The sequence below is a fragment of the Theropithecus gelada genome, chromosome 14 (assembly GCF_003255815.1).
Source record: "Theropithecus gelada isolate Dixy chromosome 14, Tgel_1.0, whole genome shotgun sequence".
In the NCBI taxonomy this organism is placed as follows: Eukaryota; Metazoa; Chordata; class Mammalia; order Primates; family Cercopithecidae; genus Theropithecus; species Theropithecus gelada.
The window spans coordinates 120383564-120405292 of NC_037682.1; the positions used below are offsets into that span (position 1 = coordinate 120383564).

A 21729-nucleotide genomic window follows, 5' to 3' on the forward strand; every position below is an offset into this window, starting at 1 on the left:
TTCTGGAACACAGTATGGGGAGAAGAGGGATACATAAGAATTTAGATAAGTTTTTATCAAGTTGTTAAAAATATTTATGATTATATGTTCAATTGAATGAAAGCAAAAAATAGGAGAGAAATGATGAATTTCAACAGAGAATTGGAATCCATACAATGAAATGTTTATTCTAAAACTGAAAAATACAGTATCTGAAATTAAGAACTAACTAGACAAATTTAGTGGAACAATAAACATAGCTAAAGAGAGGGTTAGTGAACTGGAACGTAGTTTAGTAGAAAATATCCACATCGAAGAACACAGAGAAAAAAGGAAGAGAAAACACATATAATAATATAAAGGATAAGAGACTTGGTTTAAAAAAAAGATCTCAAATATGTCTAAATTGATGACAGAGATAAGGGAGATAATTTTTTTAAAAAAGAGAATATGACAAAAGCAATATTTGAAAATGAATGCTAAAAAGTTTTCAAAACTGATGAAATCATCAAACTAAGGATTCAAAGAAATTCTATAAATCTCAAGCAGAATTTTAAAAAATTAAAACCATAGGTAAATTACAGTCAAACTGCTAAAAAACAAACACAAAGAGAAATTCTTAAAAGCAGCCAGAGAATTTTTTAAAGTTGACTTCCAAGAAGCAATACCAATGTGAGAAGACATTTCAATGGAAAAGAAAACAATGCAATGAACCTTCAGTGTGCTAAAAGAAAAATATTTCCAACCTAGAATCTTCTACCTCACCAAAGTAACCATCTTGAAAGCGGGTAAAACAAATTATTTACAAATGAAAGCTGAAAAAAGTTACCACCAAGAGACCTGCAATAAAAGAAATAGTAAAGAAAATTCCTAATTGAAGAAAACTGATTCAAAAACTGCAGAAACACATGAAAAGAACAAAGGGCAAAAACGGGGAAATATAAGTAAATACTATATAAATACTATATAAACATAAAATAATGTCTTATGAAGTTTACAATATATAAACATTAAAAACATAAAGGATAAGAAATGTACATTCAGTCAAACAGTTTAGGATTTCTCTATTGGTTAAGAAGTGAAAAAAGTTCTATTTTATGGAAGACTAAATAAGTCAAAGATATATGTTGCAGTCTCTATAGTGAGCACTAAAAGAATGAGAAATAAATGTATAACTAAAAAGCTGACAGAGGAAAAGGAAAAGAATTTTGAAAAATAAAAAATAATAAAACATACATATTAACCTAAGAGAAGGCAGGAAATAAAGAATAAGATAAGAAATAATAAAACAAGGCAAATAAAAACAAATATTAAAATGGTAAACTTAAATCCAAGCACATTAATAATTTGGAAAGCAAGCAGACTAGCTGGAAAAGATATGGAGAAATCAGACCTCTCATTCATTATTGGAAGGAATGTAAAATGGCACAGCCACTGTGGAAAAGACTGGCAGTTTCTCAAAATGTTAAACAGAGAATTACCAAATGACCAAGCAATTCTACTCTTGGTATTTAATCAAGAGAAATAAAAATACGTCTACCAAGAACTTGTATATAATATTCATAGCAATATTATTCATAATAGCCAAAAAGCAGGGACAATCCAAATGCCCAGCAACTGAAAGATAAATAAACAAAATGCACTAGGTACACAAAATAAAATATGTTTCAGTCATTAAAAAAGAATGAAGTGCTGATTCATGCTACCACAGGGATAAACATTGAAAACATTATCCTAAATAAAATGTCAGTTGCAAAAGACCACAAATCATATAATTCTCTATATATGAAATTTTCAGAATAGTCAAGCCCATAGAGATAAAAAGTGTATTAGTTGTTTCCAGAGGCTGGGGAGATGGAGACATGGAGAATTCTACTAACAGGTAAGGGATTTCTTTCTCAAATGTTCTAGAATTAGATAATGGTGGTTTTCGTATAACTTTGTGAATATATTAAAAACCACTAAATTGTACACTTTAAAAGTGAATCACATGGCATGTGAATTCTATTAATTAAAAAAAGTAAATGGACTTGAAGATCCCTATTAAAATACAAAGACTATAAGAATGGATTTAAAAACCAACAACTGCTTGGTGCAGTGGCTCATGCCTATAATCCTAGCACTTCAGGAGGCCAAGATGGGCAAATTACTTGTGCCCAGGAGTTCAAGACCAGACTGGGCAAGACAGTGGGACCCCATCTGTAAAAAAAAAAAGAAAATACAAAAATTAGCCAGGTGACCATCAGAGAAATGCAAATCAAAACCACAATAAGATACCACTCACACCAGTTAGAATGGCGATCATTAAAAAGTCAGGAAACAACAGGTGCTGGAGAGGATGTGGAGAAATAGGAACACTTTTACACTGTTGGTGGGACTGTAAACTAGTACAACCATTGTGGAAGACAGTGTGGCGATTCCCCAAGGATCTAGAACCAGAAATACCGTTTGACCTAGCCATCCCATTACTAGGTATATACCCAAAGGACTTTAAATCATGCTGCTGTAAAGACACATGCACATGTATGTTTATTGTGGCACTATTGACAATAGCAAAGACTTGGAACCAACCCAAATTTCCATCAACGATAGACTGGATTAAGAAAATGTGGCACATATACACCATGGAATACTATGCAGCCATAAAAAAGGATGAGTTCATGTCATTTGTAGGGACATGGATGAAGCTGGAAACCATCATTCTCAGCAAACTATTGCAAGGACAAAAAACCAGACACCGCATGTTCTCACTGATAGGTGAGAACTGAACAATGAGAACACTCGGACACACGAAGGGGAACATCACACACCAGGGCCTGTCGTGGGGTGGGGGGAGTGGGGAGGGATAGCCTTAGGAGATATACCTAATGTGAATGACAAGTTAATGGGTGCAGCACACCAACATGGCACATGTATACATAGGTAACAAACCTGCACATTGTGCACATGCACCCTAGAACTTATAGTAAAAAAACAAATTAGCCAGGTGAAATGGTGTACACCTGTGGTCCCAGCAAATCCACAGGCTGAGGTAAGAGGATCACCTGAGCCCAGGAGGTCAACGCTGCAGTGAGCCGTGTTCACACCACTGTACTCCAGCCTGGGTGACAGAGCAGGAGCTTGTCTCAAAATAAAAAGCAACAACTATATCCTAAGAGACATACTTTAAATACAACAACACCAAAAGGTAGAAAATGGAAGAATTACAAAAACTGATACCATGTAAACACTAGCCAAACAAGGCTAGTGTAGTTATATTACATCAGGCAAAGTAGACCTTAGGCACAAGGTATTACTAGAGATAAAGGGGGACGTTTCATAAAAGCATCAAATGAACTGGTTAACATAATTTATATGCAATAAACTGTAAACAAAATTTGTATGCAAAAAATAACACAGCTTCAAAATACATAAAGTTGAAAGAACTAAAAAATAGATAAATTCACAATCACAGTTGCAGACTTTAGCAACTCTCTCTCAATGGCTGATAGAATAAGCAGACAAAACCATAAGTATATGACTTGAACAATTCAATTTTCCAATGTGAACCTAACACAGGACACTAAACCCAACAACTACAAAACTCTTTTTTTCTTTCACATTCTTTTCAAGCATGTATGAAACATTTACAAATAGACTAAATGCTAGAAGACCAAGTCTCAACAAATCCAAAAAAATTAAATAATGAATCACATTTTGTGACCACCACAGTACTGCACTAAAAATCAATGACTGAAAGATAACTAGAAATTCCTCTAAGTGTTTGGAAATTAAGAAACACAATACTGAATAACTCATAAATCAAATACAAAAATCACAATGGAAATTAGGAAGTCTTTTTATGTGAATGATAACGAAAATACAATAGATGAAAATGTGTGGGATACAACTAAAGGGGTGTTTAGCAAAATTCATAGCTCTAAATGCATATTGGAAATGAGACAACTTGAAAAATTAATACTTCTAAGCTTCTATCACAAGAAGCTAGAAAAACAATAGTAAATTAATTCAAGGAAAGTATCTTAAAATGTTTAAATAACAAATCAATAAAATAGAGAGTAAGTGTATAAAAGAAAACAAATCCAAAGGTTGATTCTTTAAAAGATTAATAAAATGAACAATCCCTAGAAGTCTGATCAATAAAAAAAATGGAGAATCTACAATAGAGATAATAAAAAGGGAGCCATAAACAGAAAGCCTGTGAACATTAAAAAGATTCTAAGGCCAGGCCGGGCGTGGTGGCTCACGGCTGTAATCCCAGCACTTTGGGAGGCTGAAGCGGACAGATCACGAGGTCAGGAGATGGAGACCATCCTGGCTAACACGGTGAAACCCCATCTCTACTAAAAATACAAAAAATTAGCCGGGCATGGTGGCAGGTGCCAGCTACTCAGGAGACTGAGGCAGGAGAATGGCATGAACCCGGGAGGCGGAGCTTTGCAGTGAGTCGAGATCGCGCCACTGTACTCTGGCCTGGGCCACAGAGTGCGGCTCTGTCTCAAAAAAAGAAAGAAAGAAAGATTCTGAGGCTAACTATGAACATTTTTACTGCAATGTAGTTGAGAATTTAATTGAAATGAACAAATCCTCTGAAGAACACAATTCACCAAAACTGAAACAATAAACAAAAAAATTTGTACAGTCCTACAGCTATTAAACAAAATTAATCTGTAAAGAAACTCCAAGCCCAAATGAATTCACTGAATTCTTTTAAACATACAAGCAAAAAATAACAATTGTATAAACATTCTTCCAAAGTATAAAAATAAAAGGAACACTTCCCAATCTATCCTATAAGGCCAAGCCAGATTTTACAGCAAAAGCTAGACATTACTAGAAAATTATAGGTTGATACAATGAACATAGTTATAAAACTCCTAAACAAAATATAAAATCAAACCCAGTAATATATAAAAAGGATAGTGACCAAATGAGTTTTAGTTCAAAATGCAAATTGATTTAACGTTCTAAAATCAAGCCCTGTAATTGACCACACTATTAAAGGGAAATATATATATATAATTTCTAATTTCTTCTTAAAAAAAAAAAACAGGATACATATGCAGAACGTGCAGGTTTGTTACATAGGTATACATGTGCCATGGTGGTTTGCTCCATCTGCTGACTCGTCCTCACCGTTCCCTCCCCTCACCCTCCACCCCCCAACTGGCCCCGATCTGTGTTGTTCCCCTCTGTGTCCATCTGTCCTCAATGTTCAACTCCCAATTATGACTGAGAACATGCAGTGTTTGGTTTTCTGTTCCTATGTTAGCTTGCTGAGGATAACAGCTTCTAGCTTTGTCCATGTCCCTGAAAAGGACATGATCTCATTCCTTTTTATGGCTTTATAGTATTCCATGGTACATTTGTACCACATTTTCTTTATCCAGTCTATCATTGATGGCCATTTGGGTTGGTTCCATGTCTCTGCTGTTGTAAATAGTGCTGCAATAAACATATGTGTGCAAGTGCCTTTATATTAGAATGATTTCTATTCCTTTGGGTAATGGAATTGCTAGGTCAAATGTTATTTCTGGTTCTAGATCCTTGAGGAATTGCCATAGTGTCTTCCACAAGGATTGAACTAATTTACATTCCTACCAACAGTGTAAAAGTGTTTCTATTTCTCCACAGCCTCGCCAGCATCTATTGTTTCCTGACTTTTTAATAATCACCATTCTGACTGGTGTGAGATGGTGTCTCACTGTGGTTTTGATTTGCATTTCTCTGATGATCAGTTATGTTGAGCTTTTTTTATATGTTTGTTGGCCACGTAAATGTCTTCCTTTGAGATGTGTCTGTTCGTATCCTTTGCCAACTTTTTGATGGGGTTGTCTTTTTCTCGTAAATATGTTTGAAGTTCCTTGTAAATTCTGGATATTAGACCTTTGTCAGAGGGGTAGATTGCAAAAATTTTCTCCTATTCTATAGGTTGCCTGTTCACTCTGATGATAGTTTCTTTTGCTGTGGAGAAGGTATTTAGTTTAATTAGATTCCATTTGTCAATTTTGGCTTTTATTGCAATTGTTTTTGGCGTTTTTGTTATGAAGTCTTTGTCCATGCCTATGTCCTGAATGGTACTGCTTAGGTTTTCTTCTATGGTTTGGGGTTTTACCTTTAAGTCTTTAATCCATCTTCAGTTAATTTTTATATAAGGTGAAAGGAAGGGGTCTAGGTTCAGTTTTCTGTATAGGGCTAGCCAGTTTTCCCCACACCATTTACTGAATAGGAGATCTTTTCCCCATTGTTTCTTTTTGTCAGGTTTGTCGAAGATCAGAGGGTTGTAGATGTGTGGTGTTATTGCTGAGGTCTCTGCTCTGCTCCATTGGTCTATATGTCTGTTTTGGTAGCCTGCTGTTTTGGTTACTGTAACCTTGTAGTATAGTTTGAAGTCAAGTAGCGAGATGCCTCCAGCTTTGTTCTTTTTGCTTAGGAGTGTCTTGGCTATATGGAGTCTTCTTTGATTTCATATGAAATTTAAAATAGTTTTTTCTAATTCTGTAAAGAATGTCAATGGTAGTTTGATGCGAATAGCATTGAATCTATAAATTACTTCAGGCAATATGGTCATTTTCACAATATTGATTCCTCCCAACCATGAGGATAGAATGTTTTTCTATTTATTTGTGTCATCTCTTACTTCCTTGAGCAGTGGTTTGCAGTTCTCCTTGAAGAGGCCCTTAACATCCCTTGATAGCTGTATTCCTAGGTATTTTATTCTCTTTGTAGCAACTGTGAATGGGAGTTCATTCATGATTTGGCTCTCTGCTCGGCTATTGTTGATATAAAGGAATGCTTGGGATTTTTACACATTCATTTTGTATCCTGAGACTGCTGAAGCTCCTTATCAGTTCAAGGAGTTTTTGGGCTAAGATGACTGGGTTTTCTAAATATAAAATCACGTCATCTGCAAACAGAGACAACTTGACTTCCTCTCTTCCTATCTGAATAATCTTTATTTCTTTCTCTTGCCTGACTTCCCTGGCCAGAACTTCCAATACTATGTTGAATAGGAGTGGTTAGAGAGGGCACCATTGTCTTGTACTGGTTTTCAAAGAGAATGCTTCCATCTTTTGTACATTCAATATGATACTGGCTGTGGGTTCAATATGATACTGGCTCTTATTGTTTTGAAATATGTCCCATCAGTATCTAGTTTATTGAGAGTTTTTAACACGAAGGGATGTTGAATTTTATCAAAGGCCTTTTCTGCATCTGTTGAGATAATTATGTGGTTTTGTTTTTGGTTCCGAAGTCTACAGAACTCTCTACCCCAAAACAACAGAATATACATTCTTCTCAGTGCCACATGGCACTTATTCTAAAAATGACTACAATTAATAATTTGAAGTAAACAGTCCTCAGCAAATGCAAAAGAACTGACATCACAACAAACAATCTCTCAGACCACAATGCAATCACAGTAGAACTCAAGATTAAGAAACTCACTCAAAACCACACAATTTCATGGAAATTGAACAACCTGCTCCTGAATGACCCCTGGGTAAATAAGGAAATTGAGCCAGAAATCAGGAAGTTCTTTGAAACAAATGAGAACAAATAGAGACAACATACCAGAATATCTGGAACACAGCTAAAGCAGTGTTAAGAGGGAAATGTATAGCACTAAATGCGCACATCAGAAAGCTAGAAAGATCTTAAATGGACACCCAAACATCACAATTAAAAGAGCTAGAGAGGCAACAGCAAACTAATCCAAAAGCTAGCAAAACACAAGAAATAACTAAGATCAGAGAAAAAATGAAGGAGATAGAGACATGAAAACCCCTCCAAAAAAAATCAAGGAATCCAGGGGCTGTTTTTTTGAAAATAAACAAACAAACAACAACAACAACAAAAACTAGCTAGACTAATAAAGAAGAGAGAGAAGAATCAAATAGACACAATAAAAAATGTTTAGGGACACCACTGAACCCACAGAAATACAAACTACCATCAAAGAATACTATAAACACCTCTACACAAATAAACTAGAAAATCTAGAAGAAATGGATAAATTCCTGGATGTATACACCCTACCAAGACTAAATCAGGAAGAAGTTGAATCCCTGAATAGATCAATAACAAGCTCTGAAATTGAGGCAGTAATTAATAGCCTACCAACCACAAAAAAAAGCTCAGGACCAGATGGATTCACAGCCAAATTCTACCAGAGGTACAAAGAGGAGCTGGTACCATTCCTTCTGAAACCACTCCAAACAATTAAAAAGGACTCCTCCCTAACTCATTTTATGAAGCCAGCATCATCCTGATACCAAAACCAGAAAGAAACACAATAAAAAAAGAAAACTTGAGGCCAATACCTCTCAGGAACATCAATGCAAAAATCCTCAATAAAATACTGGAAAATCAAATCCAGCAGCACATCAAAAAACTTATCTACCACGATCAAGTTGGCTTCATCCCTGGGATGCAAGCCTGGTTCAACATACGCAAATCAATAAATGTAATCCATCACATATAATTTCAATAGGTAAAATTTAATACCTATTCATAAATTCTTTAAAATATTTTAATGAAAATTAATGAAAAACACAAATACAGCTAAGTATCACACTTAACACTGAAATACTGAATGATTTCCCACTGAGATCATGAACAAGACAAGAATGTGGTCTTCTATTCAACACTGTACTTGAGGTCTTATTCACTTGGGGAAAAAAGCAAGAAAAAATGTAAAAATTGGAAAGGAAAACATTTTTCTTTATTTGAAGACATGACATGTAAATAAACAATCTAAAAGACTCTATAAGCAATTTAAAATTCATAAGTTAGCAAGATCACTGGTTTACATGGTCAATATGTAAAAAAACAAGTGTATTTACATATATCACTATGTACAATTATTTATTAAGGCAAAAAATATATTAACAACACAAGATATACTTTTAATATTTTTTGTACAATAGACTACTCATAAATAAAAAGGAATTTGCAAAAAGTAGATGAATTTCATAAATGTGCAACAGAAATCAGACATTAGAGTACATGGTATATAATTCTATTGGCCTTAAGTTCAAGCTAAATTAATCTACTGTGACAGAAGTCAGAATAACAGTTATCTTTGGGAGAAGTACTGACTAGAAGGGACAAGGGTTTTGCGGCATGGTAGAAATAATCTATACCTTGATTGGGTCGTGATTATGTGGGTATATATTATGTATGAATTTATCAAGCTGTACATTTATGATTTGTAGACTTTACTACATGTGTTATGCCTCAAAGTGTAAAAGCTTATTGGTAAATGTTACACAGTTTAAGAGGTGTAAAAATTATATTTATATACATTATGGGCCATGTAATGATGAATCAACTCCATAAGAAATTTAGTATCCATTTATTTGACTCTCTTGTTCTATGCTTTTAAAATTATGGACAAATTTTATCCTTAAGGTGTTTGAATGTAGTTTCATATCTAACAAAAAAAGCTGTAGTTAAGGACTGCCAACCATAAAACCTAAGTAACCTACTGCTGTATTTTTTACCAGAGTTTTCTGTAAAACATCTTCAGATTTAAACCTGAATGCACTCAATGAAAATGAAAAATAGGAGAGAAAACTACTTCTCCCAAATTGAAAGATTATGGGAACCAGCCTCATCATCTTGCTGTTTCCTTCATTAGGAAATTATGTAAATATCTGTCATGTATTCATTTTATTTGCATGAGATTCTTGCTCATAACTTATGAAAAATTACTCTTGACAATGCTGAAGTTCCACAGAGAAGTCCAAGCACATTTCTTTCTCAAGACAAATACAGCGTATTGCCCAGGAACTGCCCCTCAGGGACTGTTCACTCCCAGGCATCTCTTTTCTTGGTCCCTGGAATAAATTCCAAGCAGCATGTCTTTCTCTTTTTATTCTTCCAATCTGTTTTTATTTCTTGTTCGTTGCCAAATTTGGTCCCGGTTCTGCAATAGCTACTATCCACTGGTGGCAACAATGGCTGAAGTCCGTCTTATGGTCAGACCATTTTGATATCTACTCTCTGTCAGCAATGGAGAATTTGGTTTGGTAGTCAATTTTTGTCTGTCTGTGTAGAAATATGCCTCAATTCCACTGGAGGGAACAGCTCTTTGAGACATGTCCTAAGTGCTCAGTTTGGTGTTCTCTATTCATTTTACCCATGGCTGATGATATAAATCTGAGACTACCAGCGTTGTGTGTGCCTGGAACTGATAAAAGCAATTATCTGCTATCATAGGGTGCAATAAATTTTCCTACTTTCAGAGGATATTAATAAATTAGATTGCAAAGCCTCTTAAAATACAGGAACTCTGTTCTGGTTAGCCTCTATGGACTAATAATCACTTACATAAATCTAATATTCCCAGAATTCCTAGAAAGTAAAGAAACTAACTCTCTAACACTGATGGGGACAGTTATATTGGTGGTGACGATGGAACAGAGGTTTGCTGAAGCCAGTTGGAATTCAGTTTTGGTCACTTCCCACTCAAAATGTCTTATATACTATAATTCTTCATAGGTATTACAACTGAATCATACACAAATCAAAAAGGTATATAAAGAAAAATTATTTCCATCCCTGTCTCCAATCTGCCCAATTCCAACCCATTAAATTCTCTACCTGCCAAGGTAATCAATTTCCTATATATTCTTCCAAACTTTATTACTATAGCTGTATATACATAAATTATTCATATGAATGAAAAAAATACATCCACACAGAGTATAAAAACAACGTGTAAATATGCTGCTCCTTAGTCGGTTTACACATTGTTGTATACCTTGTTTTCCTCTAACTTTTCCTGGAGACTTTCCATATCAATTCACAGAACTTCTTTGATGTTTTTACAACTATATAATGTTCCCCTGTGTAGTTATTCCATAATTTATTTAACTAATCCCCTACTGATGGATACTTGAATAAATTATTTCCAATCTATTGCTATTACAAACAATGCTACAATAAGTTTATACATTTCTATGTCATTCTATATATGTACAAGTTATCTGAAAAACAAATTTTGAACAGTAAAAAAAATTCTTTTTATATATTAGCCCATTTTTCTATTGGGTCGTTGGACTTTTTCTTAACCATTTTTAGTTCTTTGTATATTAAGATTAATCCTTCATCTGTAATATGAGTTCCAAGTATTTTTCCCAGGTTGTCATTTGTCCTTGCTTATTTTATTTTTTGTAATGTAGATGTTTTATATTTTATGTAGCCTCATTTCTCAACCCTTTCCTTCATGGCTTTTTTTTTTTTAACTGCTTTAAATCATAATTAAAAATGCCTTCCTATTATAGAAAAAAATTGTTTTAATTCTCTATGCTTTCTATTAACTTTTTTGATTTGTTTTGTTTTGAGACAGGGTCTCACTCTGTCACCAGAGCTGGAGTGCAGTGGTGTAATCATAGCTTACTATAGCCTCAAACTCCTGGGCTCAAGAGACCCTCCCATTTCAGTCTCCTGAATACCTGGGACTACAGGCATGTACCACCATGCCAGACTAAGTTTTTAATTTTTCTTTTGTAGTGACAGGGTCTTGCTATGTTGACCAGGCTGTTTTCAAACTCCTGGCCTCAAGGGATCCTGCCACTTTAGCCTCCCAAAATGTTGGGATTACAGGCATGAGTCACTGCACCCAGCCTTCCTTTAAAAATTTTTATGTTTTCATGTAGTACATTTAAATCTTTGATCATTTTTAATTCATCCTTGGTATGAGGTAGGATTCCTATTTTATTTCCACAGGTGAATATGCAGTTTCTCCAAAACTATTTACTGAATAGTACATATTATCTCCATCGGCTTTTGAGAAGTCATCTTTACCATACCTAAATGTTCGTACGAATGTGGGTATATTTCTAGGATTTCCATTCTACCCCATAATACCTTCTCTTCATGTCCCACAACCAACGAGTTTTAATTACTGAGACTAAGACTTCACACTACAACATCTGGTTGCAAAAGTCCTCTATATCCACTACCCTTGTTCTTTTTCTTTTTCCTACACAGTTTCTTGGTTAAATTATTTAGCCAAGACCAATTTAGTTTTTTAAAAAGGATTCTTATCATCGCATTAAATTTATAAATTAACTTAAACTAACACCTTTATGGTGCTGTATATTTCCAGTTATGAACAAGGCATATTATTCAACTGTTCCAAACTTCTTTTATGTTCTTCAATGATGTTTTACATTTTTATCATGTAGGTTTCAGAGTTTGTTGTTAAGTTTTTTTCTGGTATCTTATCTTCCTTGTTGCTCTTGAAAGTGGCACTTTTTCTTCCATTCTATCTTCTCACTAGTTATTGTTTGATACACTATTTTAAGCCCTGTTTTGCAGATAGGAAAAGTGGAATGCTTGACCATATCTTGGTCATTCCAGATGTGGAAAACTATTTTTTCCTGGAAGACCCCACTCGCCATCCTGAAGAGGACACTGAAGCAGCCATTCACACTCCTAAGACCCACCAAATTGCATGAAAGGCACCATGATTCTACCTCAGTGAATGTTCCCTGCAGAGAAGTTTCCCCTCAAAATCTATGAAAAAAACTTCCCAGTGGACTTCCAGTCCTAGACTGCATATATGTAAGGAAGCAAATCTCTCCAAGTATCTCAAAAATCATTAAGTTAAATAGGAAAAAATAAATCCTTAACAGAATGGTATGGATGGCACCAGAAGGCCAGAGATCAGACTTTGATATACTTCTGAAAGGCAAAAAGACTGAAAAACTTAAAAGTAAGTGGGATCATACTAACCTAAAGAGAAAAACAGAAGTTCAAGGGCTATACCCCACCCCTCTCCTCTCCACAACAAGAGAGATGCTTGCCCCCAGGATACTAACAAAAACTGGAAAATTAACCTGTAAAGAAATTTAACAACTGACCAGAAGGACGAGGGCTCCTAATATGGGTGTGCGCCCCTAAAAGAAGCAAGGCAGAGCCATATGCATCATAGGGCTACCGAAGAAAACACAGTAGGGGAAAGGGCGAAGAAGCGCAGATATTTTGCTTAGCAGTTAAAAGATAGGTTCTGAACAGTCAGAATAAAACAGAACATGTACACTGAATGAATAAAGCTCCAAAGCTCAAGAAGAAAGAAAATAACCTAATATTATACAAATACCTTGTGTTTCTACATCTATATGTGAAGAACCCTTAAAAATAATTTCTCTACTCAAATTGAATTTGAACAATTAAAAAAAGATGAAATTAGTGAGCTAAGAGAACAAGTACAAAAAAAACTTCAATTCACAAAGTAAAATGTAAAAAAAAATATATCGTAAAAGATTAAGGGGACTTAATAGAGGCAAAGGCAATAATAATAGGAAACAACAAAATTTCTTCCCTAACACAAAGGTTTGACTCTGTAGACTGAAAGTCACTAAGTTCCAAACAACTCACTAAGTTCCAAACTAAAGAACTGATAACAAAATATACACAACTAACAATAAAAAAGAAACTCTTAACAAGTATTCAGGCAAAAAGAACATGTTACCTACAAAGAAAGAGAAAAAAACAGATTGGTATTTAAACTTATATAAGAAATCAGAGAACATCACCCAGAGAACTTAACTGAGCAAAAATACTGAAGATATCAAGCAAATACAAATGATTCAAAACAGATACATTAAGATAGAATGTGATACAGAGAAGAAGCAACATAAACACTAAACAATGACACAAATAATTAAATCTGAATGAAAAAACAAAAAACATTAAACTGAGGCAGAATGGATGAAAAAGAGTTTCAAAAGTCTCATCTAGAAGTATGAGACTGAGAGGAGGAAGCTGAAGTTTCCTAAAGATCTTACTTTATGAGGAAGAGAAGTAGAGGAGAAAAAAGAACCACGATTTAAAACACAAACACATATACACAGAAAGAGAGAGAAAACCAGAGAGAGAGAGAGAGAACGAGAGAAAGAGAGAGAGAAAACCTGGGTGAAAGAAATTATTTTATTTTCAAATACAGAAAATACATGTATGATTATGAGAACATGGAAAGGAAAATTAATCATGAATGTAAAGAAAAGTATAGTGAAACTTCCAAAATTAAGTATCTGGGAAGGTTTTGCTTGCTCTGATTATTACCTTGCTAACCTAGTCACTTGACATGTTTAATTTTAAAAAAAAGAAAATTGACTAATTTATAAATAGAGCTTTAAATGTTTCAGGGATTCCCATTTATTTTTGAAAGTCCCACTGACTATTTAAGGGAGTTTAGTGCCGAAGTGAAATGCAAGAGTTAGAAAAATTAAGTTTGGGTTTAAACTTTTTAACTTTAATTAAACAACCTAATAACCAGGAACTTTTATACAGGTTTATATAGTTTCTGTACTCTAGGGCCTTTCGTGAACATCAAATACTCATACTGATAGATACAAGAAAGGCCCACCTTGGACTCCATCCCAAAGGGCTTAATTACTAAAATACCAAGAAAGCCTTGTACTGGCATGCCCCATGGTTAAGACAGATTCATTTCACAGATTATGAAGACAGCCTAATGGCTAGCCTCCATTACTGCCTGAAATTTTCTGCGATTAAGGGAGGTTCACATCAGACTCTGCTGATCACTATTAAATTCACTGATGAGAGTATGTTGGGTGAATGTTATACTTAGTGTTAAAAGAGTATTTTAGAAACTTCTACACAGCAAAGAAAACAATCAACAAAGTGAAGAGACAACCCACAGCAAGGGAGAAAATATTTGCAAACTACCCATGGTAGAAAGGATTAATAACCAGAATATATAAGGAATCCAAATAACTCTGTAGAAAAAAATGTAATAATCCAATTTAAAAATGGGCAAAAGATTTGAACAGGCATTTCTCAAAAGACAGCAACAAATGGCAAACAAGCACAGGAAAAAGTGCTCAACATCACTGAACATCAGAGAAATGCAAATCAAAACTACAATGAGATATCATCTCACCCCAGTTAAAATGGCTTATATCCAAAAGAAAGGCAATAAGAAATGCTGGCAAAATGTGAAGAAATGGGAATCCTCACACATTGTTGATAGGAATGTAAATTAGGCAACTACTATGAAGAAAAGTTTGGAGGTTCCTCAAAAAAACTAAAACTAGAGCTACCATATGATCTAGCCATCCCACTGCTGGACATATACCCAAAAGAAAGGAAATCAATCTACTGAAGAGGATCTGCACTCCCAATTTTCTTGCAGCACTGTTCACAATAGCCAAGATCTGAAAGCAACCTAAGCGTCCATCAACGGATGAATGGATAAAGAAAACGTGGTACTTATACCCAATGGAGTATTATTCAGTCATAAAAATAATGAGATTTAGTCCTTTGCAACAACATGGTTGGAGCTAGAGGTCATTATGTTAAGTGAAATAAGCCAGGCACAGGAAGACAAACATCACATGTTCTCATTTATATGTGTGATCTAAAAATCAAAACAATTGAACTCACGGATGCAGAGAGAAGAAGGATGGTTACCAGAGGCTGGGAAGGGTGGTGGGGGGATAGTGGGGGGTTGGTGGGGATAGTTAATGGGTCCAAAAAGTAGTTAGAGTAAATGAATAAGGCCTAGTATTTGATAGCACAATACGGTGACTATAGTCAATAATAATTTAATTGTACATTGAAAAATAACTAAAATTGTACACTGAAAAATAACTTTGATTATTTATAAAACAAAGAGTAAATGCTTGCAGGGATGGTTACCCCATCTTCCATGATATGATCATTACACACTGTGTGCCTGTATCAAAACATCTCATGTACCCCATAAAAATATACACCCACTAGGAACCCCCCAAAATTAAAAATAATTTTTTAAAATAACATTTTACGAGCTAAATTAAATCCTAGATGTTTCTTCAAGGTTACAAAGCAATATAAGTTATATCTTTTTGGGCAAAATATACATCTTTTTTGACATCATAAGTAACAGGTTATTAAAGATGAGATGCCTTTGAAAAGCCACACAGTATAAAATGGGTCTGGGTGTGATACTGGTATGGACATACAGTTAACTGGGTTTTTCTGTTTTGTTTTTTTGTGTGTGTTCGTTTGTTTGTTTTTGAGATGGAGTCTCATTCTGTCACCCAGGCTGGAATGCAGTGGCATGATTTCGGCTCACTGCAACCTCTACCTCCCAGGTTCAAGCGATTCTCCTGCCTCAGCCTCCCAAATAGCTGGGATTACAGACACCCACCACCACACCTGGATAATTTTTGTATTTTTAGTAAAAGACAGGGTTTCGCCATGTTGGCCAGGCTGGTCTCAAACTCCTGACCTCAGGTGATCTGCCTGCCTCGGCCTCCCAAAGTGCTAGGATTACAGCTATGAGCCACCAAGACCAACCTCAATTAATTGTTAATATTCCCTCTCTATACTTCTGGGATCATTAAAACTGGCTGGGAAAACTGATATCAAGAATTTGTGCACAAGATAAAAGAACAGGCATAGTAATAAAAACAGAAAATCTTGAAATTGTTTGATGGGCTTCCAGGGGAAATGAGCCATTAAAAGAAATCATCTAGATCTGATCTGATCGCCTGGGCCTGGGAGTTCAAGGCTATTGTGAGCCTAGAAGATGTATAATACCATAGTAAAGACCCTTATTACCTACTCAGACTGCCTGAGTAGCTTCTAATTTGTGGCATCCTTCCAAATAAGATAACTGGTCCATGGTCCAGGGGTTGGGAACCCCTGAGGTAGGGGATGAATAATGCAACCAACCAACCAATCAAGTGCATGAAGTATCATTAGTTCTATAATGCTATAAATGAATGAAGGCATTGTCCCCCCAAATTAAAATATGTTCACCAAATAATCCAGTTTAACTAGAGTCAGAGGTTTCTTGTCACTTAAAATGAATTGCCTTAATAATGGAGATATACGTGAAGATCAGCAATCTGGGCATCTACAGATCCTGATCAAAAATATGGTTCAATTATACACTATATCATCTCTTTAGCTGCTTCAAATTATATGTCATATTTGCCAGGCTATCAGCCCATAATGTGATATTAGGGAAGTCTAAACAAAACCATACGATAAACATTTCTACCTTCAAATGCCAAACAACTAGAACCTTTCATGATTCCTAGGTGTACTAGAGGTCACTTTTTTTTTTTTTTTTTTTGGAGACAAAGTCTCGCTCAGTCGCCCAGGCTGGAGTGCAGTGCCACAATCTCGGCTCACTGCAAACTCCGCCTCCCGGGTTCATGCCATTCTCCTGCTCCAGCCTCCAGAGTAGCTGGGACTACAGGCGCCGCCACTACGCCCAGCTAATTTTTTTTTATATATTTTTAGTAGAGATGGGGTTTCACTGTGTTGGCCAGGATGGTCTTGATCTCCTGACTTCGTGATCCACCCTTCTCGGCCTCCCAAAGTGCTGGGATTACAGGCGTGAGCCACCGCACCCAGCTGAGGTCACATTTTTTAAAAGTCACTTTATTGGGTTCATCACTTCATTTTTAGGATGGTCACATAATGTATATATCATTGGTGCTCACAACCTCCTCAAAAAAAAAAAAAAAACGAATTTCAAAACTGAGATATCAGCTGTAGCCTCTTGTAAGTTATCAGTTAGCAGAAAACAGCATTTAGCAGCAGATAGTCCTGAAACTCTTTCATTAGTCTTTAGCTTTCAAAGTCAGTTACACCTGGGTTCAAATTTCTGCTCCACCACACGCAAAACTTTGCTCTACCATGACAAATGTGGCTATGTGACTCCCTGAGCCATAAATTCCTCATAGAGAAAATAGGAACAATGATACCTGCTTTACAGGAGTGATAAGCAGTTAACTGATATACTGTAGATACGATATACTAGGTATATATATGGCCTAGTACATTACATATAACAATTTCTAAATAATGTTTTTCTTTCTTGATAGAATTAAAACATGTATGTTTTTTGTTTTCTGACTTATATTCCTCCTTATCCAGGGATGGATTTTTCTAATGATCTCTAGGAACTATTTTATTGTAAGGACTAAATATTCTAGTCTAATAATTATTTTGCCACAATGACAAGGTAGGTAATAATACCGATTACTAGCTTCACACTACAAGTAAGATATCAGAAAATGAGAGATCTGCGAGTCAATGGCAGACAAGTTTAAACTACCTCCATGAAGGAGACTGGCAACTTCCCATAGTGCAAGAATGTAATAAAAAAGATCCTTTCATCCAACTGAGCCCAAAAATAAATGCTATTTCAAAAGCTACTGGACAAACATTAACTTGTCTCTGCGAGTACTTCCTCCTAAAGCAGATGGCACCTGGAAGCACCAGAGGCCTACATTCTAGGTGCGGTGTGACTTTACTCTCTTAGCCATGGTGCCTCAACTTACACAAGAGCAGGCTTTTAGGAGTGTATTTAAAATGTAGTTTAGAAGCTAGTCAGGGAAAAAGAAAAGTGCACAACCTTTTGCCCTCATCTCATTAGTTGTGTGTGTGTATGTGAATGGAAATGTAACCAATACAACAGTTTGGTGTCACATATATTAGCAGAGATTTTTACAAAAACACATCAAGACATTTTTTAAATTATTACATTAATTTTACAAAAACAACTGTCATACCACACTGAGTCTACTATTTGGTCCTCCCAAGGTTACAGCTGCAAGTTCTATCCGATCCTTCCCCTTCCACACCCACACATCCATTTTCCTGCAAGGCATCTCGCAGGAAGCCACCACCAGGTTGTGAAACCACCCTGCTGCCACATTTCCTCATGCCTCACTGCTGAATGTGTGAGAAACACTACATGAAACTGGGCCTTGCCCACACCTCTTTGTTACATTTGTAAATAAAATAAGATCAAATTGCAAAGATGTAACTGATTGAGGAGAGCCATGGTGCTATTCAGATAGGAAATACAATTATAAACAGAAGACAAATGCCCTATGGTATCACAGTTTCCTTAAACAACACATCACTAGCTCAGTTTCTCAGAATGAAAATGCTGTCACATACTCCCAAGGAAAAGAAGAGCTCAGTCTTACACAAATTTGCTTTTAAATGTCAAAAGAAAATCCGAGAGAGACGCCCACTGACTAACAAGTAAATCTAGGATTACAGTACCAAATTTGTTATAAAAACGACAACAAAATAAGTTCCAAGTGGTTTCTTCCTTTGACAAATACCCAAATAACTTCCACAATTTGAACACCAGGTCAAAAAGTTTTATTACAAACAAAACAAATACTTTATTCCTACTCATTGTTAGCAAGACACAAACCATATTAAAAAGCAGAAGATGTGACTAACAATTAGCATACCTTGGAAGGGAAGGGACTTACTCAAATTTGAAAGGCTAAATAAAATTATGGGAAAATGAGAAAGTTCAGACAAAAAATAATCATATGCTAATAAAATAATTCATTTTTATACTCTGAAAATTATTCTTTTAAAATTTAAAATATACTTCTCATTTATTTGAACCCCTGAGTAAAAAATTTAGTGAGGGTTATCAAGAGTTCCCAATATTCAATCCCTTCCATCATTTAACCTAGACTTTAAAAAATAAAATTTGTGGATAAAGAAATCCTTTGACTAGAGAAAAGGAGAAACTCTTTTTCAGCATTAAACACAAAGACAGTATCTGATGAAAATAGTATATTCACCTATCCAAGTTCTCATAGGTAAACTTATAAAAGATGTTTAATTGCACATGTGAGTGGCAGTGATAATATGCGGTGCAAACTTCAAACTTCATCAAGAGATTTTGTGATGCTCTAAAAGTATTAAATTGCTAACTCTGAATGAAAAAGAAAAGACAGAATAAAGTCCCTTAAAATTTGCAACAGTACAACAGAATGAATGAAACATTGGTTCTGTTTTCACAAACTGGTTAAGACATCTTTCTTCACCACTGACACTAAACTGAGGGTTGCTTCATCAGGAGGCATCCTCTAAAAACTTCAATTATGAAGTTATTAATACTACCAGAGATTCAAAATCCAAAAGAGATTTGGGGGAAGAGGGGTGTGAGATATAAGATCAGAGGCAAGGGTAAGGACCAAAGTCACAAAATAACCAATCTGCACTTAATCAAAATTTTTCATACCCATGCATAAGGCCAACAAAGCAGGCAGGCACGCAGACACACATACGCATACACCACATTCCAAGAAAAAGAGGAAGAAAAATCTATTAGATACAAATTCAGATCAAATCTATTTGATACAAATCAGATACAGGAAGGGGTAGTAGTTCATTATGAGTCTCTACTTGAAATTCCTGAAAGGCTACTACAAAACCTGTCTAACACCTTCTCCTCCTGGTGTTCTAACAAGCCATGTAAAATGCATTTTACAAGTTCAGGGCAAGTTGTGGAATGAGGAGTGCTATATACAACTCAAAACCTGCCCCCTTCAGCTCCAAACCTTCAACCAGAAAACAGAAAGTCTTATTGGAAAAGAGACTGAAATGCAGAGAAGAAAAAGGGGTGCGGGTGGGGGTAGGGAGTGAAGAGGACAAAGGAACTGTGAATTCCATAATTACCTGAACTTCTCTTCCCTTTCTTCCTCTTCACAGTCAGTCACCTGGATTATAACTTCAGACTCCAACCAGAAGACACTGTCATCCCCTGAAGTGCTACTCTCACTTTCAGTCTCCATCTTGTATTTAAAAAAGAAAAACACAACTAGACCTCCAGGCATGGAATAAAAAGCACCAATATTCAGGCTGTTCAGCTCTACTTATGTATACTCAGACGTGTGGCTGGTACCCCAGTGACAGGTACTGGTGCTGGTTTAATTACAGTCAGGCTACAGACAGGAAATCACAGGCAGCACAGTCACTGCGTCTGACTGCCATACTGGGTGACACCTAGACCCTCCCACTGCCTTAAGCTGCGTGACCTACATAACCAAAAGCAGAATCCAAATGAAGGTGATTTTTTACTAATTATTCTGTAATAATGACTTTTCTCAAAGTTTCCACTTAGTAAGTTAAAAATAGGTATTCCCAAATTGCAAGCTTTATTTGTGTCCCTTTTTTGATCTCAGACTCCAGAAAGGTAAACAGAAAACTAGAAAGAATAACACCATCCACGGGCCAAGCACATGAGAAGCACAGTTACAGATCTCACAGTTAAGGAGGCTCACAATAAGCAGAGAAGATAAGTATGCTCTAGGGACCTGCCTAGGTTCGTGCTTTCCAATATTATACCCATCTTTCCTTCCTCTCAGAAAGGACTGCCATATGCATCTCTGCTCAAGTCTCCAGAGTGAGACATAAAAGCTGGGCTTGTCCACAATCCTCGAAAGAAAAAGTTTAAGTGTCACAAGTTCAAAGATGCTGACAATAACATAAAAAAAAAAAGCATGCAAAGTTTTTACACATTTAAACTGCAAACAGTCACGGTGGCAATAAAATGACTTGCTGGGAAATGAGTGAAATATAGCATCCATGACTGTCAACAACACAACTGTTACTTAGAAAAGAGCCATGTTGACAGAAACTATTGACCTGTTGGATATTCATGGCTATTTGTCTTTTACTGAGCAGCAACAAACTGCAAAGCCCTTACCTTCCATTGTATCTGATTAACTTAAAAATTAAAAAGACATCCACTGATGTCTTCTTGAATTTTCATGTTTGAAAATAAAAACTCAAGCACAGTGGCTCACGCCTGTAATCCCAACACTTTGGGAGGCTGAGGTGGATGCATCGCTTGAGCTCAGGAGTTCAAGACCAGCCTGGGCAACGTAGCGAGACCTCATCTCTATGGGGGTTAAAAAAGCAGCCAAGTGTGGTGGTGTACCCTGTAGTCCC

The 21729-nt window shown here is 35.8% G+C and overlaps 1 protein-coding gene across 1 annotated transcript in view; it reads right to left on the reverse strand.

The window, feature by feature from the left end:
- The window catches only part of ARHGAP32 (Rho GTPase activating protein 32), a 226583-nt gene extending 206013 nt beyond the window's left edge, over positions 1-20570 (reverse strand). Inside the window, exon 1 of the mRNA XM_025356879.1 lies at positions 20455-20570. Coding sequence (XP_025212664.1) covers positions 20455-20570 — 116 coding nt within the window. The remainder of the gene's footprint in view (positions 1-20454) is intronic.
- Between the last annotated feature and the right edge of the window lie 1159 nt (positions 20571-21729).